Here is a 7,946-nt window from a genome sequence, read left to right on the forward strand (position 1 = left end):
TAGCCTTGGTAGACTTCTGTTTTGTAGCTGTATGGCTATTGTATATGACCTTTTGGACGCTTCTGTTGATTGTATATATGTTGATATGTGAATTATAGTAGTTGCTGTATTTCTTTCCTGTAATGCAATTGTCTCTGGATGACTGTATTGAACTGAACGAGAAACAAGATGAAAAGACTGATAAAAAAGAAAAAAAAAAAGAAAGAAAAAAAAGAAAAGAGATAAGAGAGATAGATGAATCCTTTCACTATTGATATCTGGGGCATCACATTTGCCTGGTGAAGAATCCGAAAACGAAGACCCAAACTACACGCGCACCAAATGGCTTGTTACCGATCAGAATCTCGCGGCGGCCATCTGCCCAACAATCTCACCGCAAGTTCTTCCATACGTCGTGCACCTTGAACCCACATCTGAGATCTGGAAGGCGCTTCAAACACGCTTTCAGTTGACAAATCACTCCAAAGTGATTCAGCTCAAGAACGAATTGCACGACATCTCTATGAAAACCCTCTCCATGATGCAATATCTTACATATATCAAGAAACTTGTTGATCAAATTGCATATGCCGGAGCAAAATTGGACACAGAGGACATCATTCATCCCATCTTGAACGGCCTTCCGCCGACATATCAATTATTCAAGACTTCTGTGAGAACAATCCAAACACCACTGAGTTTAGACAACCTCTACGCACTACTTATTAGTGAAGAAATTCACATCCACACCGATGCCTCCAAACATTCTGGCACTACGGACAACCAAACCGTACTTTACACCAACAGGGGTCATGCAAGACGTGGACGAGGCAGATCTTATCAGAACGGAAATCAGTAACCTCCTTCTAACTCTGTATCTAATATTGTTTGTCAAATTTGTACGAAGAAAGGACACACCGCCGATGTATGTTGGGACAGGCTCAACACCAATTACACTCCGATGACCAATTCTTCCAAGACTAATAACGCTCTGCTCTCGACCAATGAGTTCTCCTCCAACGATTGGTATCTTGACTCAGGCGCCTCATCTCATATGTCAAATGTAGTGGACAATCTTGACAACATCAAAGATTATCAAGGCTCAGACACCGTCGCAATCGGGGACAGAAGGACGATTCCCATAGCTCACTCGAGCACGGGCATCCTTCCTACCCCGACTCGTAAGCTTCACCTATCAAAAATCTTGCATATTCCATCTATTTCTCATAACCTTCTCTAAATTTCTAATTTAGTTAAAGATAATCATATCTTTATCACTTTTGATTCAAATGGTTTCATTTTTAAGGATCTTCTGACCAACCAACAGCTTCTCAAAGGTCACAGTAAGAATGGACTGTACCGAATCTCATCCAAGAAGCACAACATCAAGAATAAAGCTCTGCACGCAACTTCTATCACAGCACACGACTGACATAATCGTCTTGGGCATCCCCATTACAAAGTCCTTCGATCTATCTCCAGCAGTAACTCCAACTTGCATATACCAATTTTTTTGTCTAATTGTGTTTCTTGTAAGACTTGCAAAAGTCACAAATTACTGTTTACAAATTTTGTTAACAGAAAACGAAACATTCTCGATCTCATTCACTATGATGTTTGGGGGCCATCGCTATTATGTTATTTTCGTAGATGATTTTTCTCGCTTCACTTGGCTATTTCCTATTACGTTTAAATCTGATGTCACTAAAATATTCATTGATTTTATTACGTTTATCGAATGCCAAACCAATAAGAAAGTCATAGCCATTTGCATTGATTGTGGACGAGAATATCTTAATAGTCAATTCAAAACATTTATGCAATCAAAAGGTATTCTCCACCAAACATCTTGCCCATATACGCCGGAGCAAAATGGGATCGCCGAAAGAAAGCATCAGCACATCATGGAGACCACAAGAACACTGTTGCACACGGCATCAAAGCCACATACTTATTGGGCTGATGTGATTTCTACAGCCACATATCTTATTAATAGACTGCCATCAACTAATACAAATTCTATTTCTCCTCTACAGCTGATGTTCAACATTACACCATCATACGAACACCTGCGAACCTTTGGTTGTGAATGCTTCACATTAACTCCAACCCAAGGTCGCACCAAATTTCATCCTAAATCCGCATCAGACGTCTTCATGGGATACTCGGATACTCAAAAAGGCTACAAATGCATGAATATTGAAACTAAACGTATGGTCATCTCTAGGCATGTTCAATTTAACGAGGCATCCTTTCCGTTTCAGCATTACCGGCACACAAACTCTCCAACTGAGAGTGAAACTCCTCCAGCTCTACTTCTTCCCACATTGGTTCGTGCTCCAACCACATTGGCACATACATCTCATACCTGAACTAATACCATAATCTCTGATACTCAATCAAGCAACTACCAATCTCTCACTCCTGTAAACTCCGATCACATTGATCATACAGTGTCTATTACATCACTAATTCTGCAACAGCAACCGCAAAAGCATCTTATGATTACGCGTCTTCAATCTAGATCTCTTAAACCGTCTCGTCGATTCAACTTAGCTCACATAGAATCTGCGTCTGAACAACTCCAGGATCCCTCCACCTACAATGAAGCCAACAGAAGCGTAGCTTGGCGAAAGGCAATGGCATCATAATTCTTTGCCTAGCAACAACAAGGTATATGGAGCCTTGTACCACCGCCGAACAATGCCTTAATACTGGGTTGCAAGTGGACGTACCGCACAAAGTTTAACTCGGATGGCTCTATAGCAAGGTTGAAAGCTCGGTTAGTGGCACAAGGAAATAGACAAAAACACGGTCTCGACTACAGCGAGACATTTAGTCCGATAGCCACAATACGAATTCTTTTCACTATTGTGTTATTCCATGGCTAGCCGGTTGAACAATTAGAAGTCACCAATGCATTCCTACACGGTTACTGAGCGTAGCTCACTCCCTAGTTTTGGGAAATTTTTCAGGAGAACCTAGTAGGAGAGATGGCTGAAAACCCAAGGTTCACTTACAGTCGTCGTACTCCGGGTGACAGGTTCATTTTAGTAGTTTTACTTGTTTTACTTCCTATCTTTTGGATGGCTTATCCTAGCATGTTTAAATTAAAGTTAGCCATCTTGTATATTTTGAAAACTCTTTTTGGAATGAAATTAGAGAAGATTTAGAGGCGCTTTTTGTCTTTTATGAGTTCAATGAATAGTTTTATTTTGTTAAGAAGAATGACTAGTTAATTTTATTACATGTCCGATCTCGTTCCCGCCTCGTATCTACGAGCTAACCGGGCCGGGTCGTGACAATATGAAGCAACAAAAGGGCATTGAGGATTCTACGCATCCAAATCACATTTGCCTTCTCTGCAAGGAAATATATGGTCTAAAACAAGCTCCTCGTCAGTGGTTCACTACGTTCACCAACTATCTTCTCAGCATTGGTTTCCAACACAGTAAAGCGGATCAATCTCTGCTCACCTTCGTCAAGCCTCTATACAATTCTATCTTCTTGTATATGTCGACGACATTGATTACCGGTAACAACAAGACAGCTATTGAAGACCTTCTACAACAACTAAATCAGCGGTTCACCATGAAACAACTTGGTCTAGCACATCATTTCCTTGGAGTCAAGATTCAATCAGCTAAAGATAAGTACTTTCTTTCACAAACTTCTTATGCTCAATCTATCCTTCAACAAGCGAATCTTAGCCAATGTAATTCCCTAGATAATCTCTCGTGTACCAAACTGCCAAATCAAATGTCTGCAGATGTCCAAATGTTTGAGCCGCACGTCTACCGGAAGATAACTAAAGCTCTTCAATACATGGCTATCACTCGTTCAGACATAGCATACGCCGTCAACATTTTGCCTCAGCACATGCATTATCCAAACATCACTCACACTTATCTACTAAAAAGAGTTCTCCGGTATATTCACGGGACACTTGATTTTGGCCTACCCATCACAAAATCATCTCTTCAACTACGCACCTTCTCGGATGCAAATTGGGCCGGCGATCCAATTACCAGAAAGTCTACATTGGGATATTGCTCATTTCTGGGTGACACTCTTGTCTCATGGACTGTAAAGAAAAAGAGCACGGCATCACGATCCTCAACTGAATCGGAGTACCGCGCATTGGCTGCTGCTACCGCAAACACAATTTGGATTAAATGGTTGCTATCAGATTTTGGGGTCAATCATGCTACTACAATCGACCTCTTCTGTGATAACATGTCGGCGATTGCTCTTGCAAACAATCCGATGTTCTACGCACGAACGAAACATATTGAAATTGATCAACGCTTCATTCGGGATCATATTCAAAACAATAACATTCAACTGCTTCCAATAAGCACGACAGACCAAATAGCTGGCATCCTTACTAAGCTGTTATCCACTCCCAGATTTCGCATCTTACGGAACAAACTGACGATCACTCAAGAATCATCAGTTTGTGGGGGACTATTAGACAAGAAATAAATTAGTTTAGTTAACTGTATTTCTTGATATTCTATAAGAGAACGACACGTGTCTAAATCATGTTATATTATCTATATATAAATCTCTTGTACACCTTCTACAAAATAATAAATATTATTCTTCTTCTCTGTTGTCCTGTCTGATACTGTTCTCCCAGGTTCTTGAATCTCTTCATATACCATTTACTCTTATTATCTTGCTCAAAATGTTTATAATAAAAATGATTCTTTTTATCATATTTTTATAAGAATCGTAATTAAAATTTGTAATTACAACATCAACAATCATACTTCTTTCAAAATTTTAACTATAATCTAAAAAAATATGACCAATAAATAATAAATGTTAGTAAAACAAATTACTTTTTTGAATTTTGACTTGAAAGATCAATGACAATATAACTCTAGCAGTAACTAAACAACCCTCGGCTTATAGGAAATGAGTTTATGGGTACGAAATGTATACCTCTATAATATCTCCAGTAAGATAGAGTAAAGAGCGAGGGACTAGTTGGATGACGATCCATTTGCCATTGTGAAGAACTTGGAGGCCATTGTAACCTTTGTTTTGCATAAGAAGAGTGACAAGGCAGGGATCAGAGTGAGGAGGTAACCCCAAGGCCAACTCTGGTTGTGGGCACGGAGGATAGAGATTTGTTACCAGAGTTTGACGGCTTGATTTTAATTCTAAAGACTCTTCCATAAAACTTACGTCCAGATCAAGGCTTTCCCATATTGCTCTGAGTAGTTCATTGTAGATCTCTCTGGTCTTATGTGCAAACTCGTCTGATATCGCTCTGTATATGAGATAAAAGCAAGTTTTGATGTTATGATACTCAAAGGAAAAATCATATTTCATTTAGTCGATTTTATTAGAAAATAATGTGATAAAGTATGATGAAATCCTCTTAATACGGGGGCAGGAAATAGACTATTTGAACTCCATGTTTATTTTAATTTGAAAATACAATAAGAGATGCCAGTTGTGCAAACAGCACCCTGGCCCCACCCATGCCCTATAGCTCATCAAATAATTTCATGATGGTTAAATTATAAATGAGCAACCAGTATATTATGAAGCCTGCTCCTCAAAAGACAAAAACTTAAAAATGAAATATATTGATCCGCAAATTTTTTTTTTAGCTTCTATTAATAGCCAAAAAAATATACCAAAGAATAAATTAATGAAGAGGAAGAAATTATAATAATAGTTTCATAGCCTTTCTTTATTAACAAGAATTCTATAGAATGTCTCAGCTAGTTTAGATAAAATTTTTGAAATTTATTTTCAAAGTATTAGAATTGTATTCCTCCTACATCAAATTTTAAGTATCAGATTTGTATTCCTCCTGCATCAAATTTATATTTTCCCTCACACCCCCACCAAAAAACGTAAATAAATAAATAAATGAAGTTACATGTTTGAAATTTTTATTACACAATTAATATTCATATTTTTTTTTCAAAACGTGTGGCTACAAGATCAATACTACGACTAAATGATGTGGGGCATATTAGCAAGAATACCTGGCAGAACAACTTATTACCACTGCTTCTTATTTGTTAGTTAGAATATACTATTATTATGATTTCTTTAGTACGGTAGCACATGTTGCACATGTGCCCAAGTTTTCTGTTATTCCCTTTAGTCATGTTTCATTCCTTAGTTTTGCTTGTTATCAGAAGTAACCATATAGGTGACTACGAGAAGAACATAAGGTAGTTTTTGCTGTCAATTTCTGCAAGTTTTAATACAAGTTAGTAACCTGAAGTTACTGTTATATCAATCTACTTGCTTGAGCTTTCCTACCACAGGATTCCTACATCAGTATTGGTATCAGAGCTAGAATGGCCGAAAGCAGTAGGCGGATGGCGCCCGGGCATGAAAACAGCCTAGAAGCTCTATGGGCAGAGCATAACAATTTAGTGCAATAATCGGAAGAATTAGCAACGAAAGTTCATCGATTTTACGGTGAAATTAGACAGGAGCTAAGGGTGATTAACGCTAGGCTTGATCGGTTGCAACCAGTCTGAGCCGTAGTTGCAGCAGCTTATCCCGCACAGAGGAGAACAGGGGAGAATGAAAAGGCATAGGCAACGAGGTTCTCAATTCATCGAAGGTTCTGAGTCCGTAGATGAGCTAGATCGACTCAGAAATCTTGAGATTACTGACATTGATGAAGAATTGAATGTCCCACGTAGAAGGCGAGCGACCATACAATGAATTCCGGATGAAGTTAGATATATCGTATTTTGACGGTAAACTACATATTGAGGATTATTTGGATTGGAAAAGGTCAGTTGAAACATTTTTTGAGTATATGAAAAAACATATTAAGTATGTGACTTGTCGACTTAAGGGAGGAGCCAGTGCGTGGTTGCAACAGGTGATTCAAAAACGGCGGCGAGAAGGGAAAGGTTCGGTACGCATTTGGCTTAGAATGAAACAATTGTTGCGAGATCTTTACTTACCAACTGATTATGAGCAAATGCTTTATATACAATACCAGCATTGCACTCAAGGCCACCAAACCGTTAATGAGTATACTAAAGAATTTTATCGTTTAAGTGCTCACAACAACTTAAACAAAACAACTAACCAATTGGTAGCAAGGTATATTGGGGGTCTACGGGAAGCTATCCAAGATAAATTAGAATTGAATATTGTGTGGTCACTTTCACAGGCCATGAATTATGCATTGAAAGTGGACTTGCAATCGTTTAGCCACACTCGCAGCAGTCAAACCCGACGCAATCCAGGCTCCGCAAACGAGATTATTAGATATCAACATTCAGTTGCACCTCCAACTAGTAGACTGATAGGAAGTGCTTGTATTCACAAGCAACCTATCCAAAATCGGCAAACCAACGGCAGCCAAATGGCTGTCCACAGCAGATTTATGCTGTTTACAGCAGGAAAACAGCACTTGTCCGGGAAAATACGAGAGAAAACTCAAGAAAAGACTAGTATTCCACTTAGACAATGAATAAAAGAGCAAGATACAATTGATCCTCAATTCGAGAGGAGGATCGATCTCTCCCAAATCTCTAGACGCCGCTAGAGCCCAAAGAAAAGCTAAATCTAAGAGATCTCAAATTTCAGCCAAATTCAAGATGCCCAAACCCTAGGAAAAACATCTATTTAATGCATACAAATCAAAAGGAATTCCCTAAACAGTCCCTACATTTAAATTTCTCTCTGAAACCCCCCAAAAATCCTTCCTAAAACGCTCTATATGAGCGGTCGAGCCGCTCGTTCTGGCGGAGTCTCCTCTTGTTTCGCGATTTCTCCCCCGAACCGGTCCCGCCTGGACCAGCTGGACCGGTCCAGTGGACCGGTCTAACATAGACAAGCAAATATAAATCTTGTAACTGCGGGACCTAGTAATGCAGCCAACAAAATAGTGGATGTGAAGGGTATGCAAAAAACTAGAGCACTTAATAGGGAGAATCCTTACGCCAAGCCTTCTAGTATCAAATGTT

At 39.1% G+C, this 7,946-nt stretch overlaps 1 protein-coding gene across 1 annotated transcript; it reads left to right on the forward strand.

Annotated features, from left to right (window-relative positions):
* Window positions 1-3,285: 3,285 nt before the first annotated feature.
* LOC110104706 (uncharacterized mitochondrial protein AtMg00810-like) lies at window positions 3,286-4,464 on the forward strand. Its single transcript, XM_020833934.1, has one exon. It carries the CDS (start codon window positions 3,286-3,288, stop codon window positions 4,462-4,464), a length of 1,179 nt encoding a protein of 392 aa, XP_020689593.1.
* The last annotated feature ends 3,482 nt before the right edge of the window (window positions 4,465-7,946 follow it).

The sequence above is a fragment of the Dendrobium catenatum genome, unplaced genomic scaffold (assembly GCF_001605985.2).
Source record: "Dendrobium catenatum unplaced genomic scaffold, ASM160598v2 fragScaff_scaffold_1090, whole genome shotgun sequence".
NCBI lineage: Eukaryota > Viridiplantae > Streptophyta > Magnoliopsida > Asparagales > Orchidaceae > Dendrobium > Dendrobium catenatum.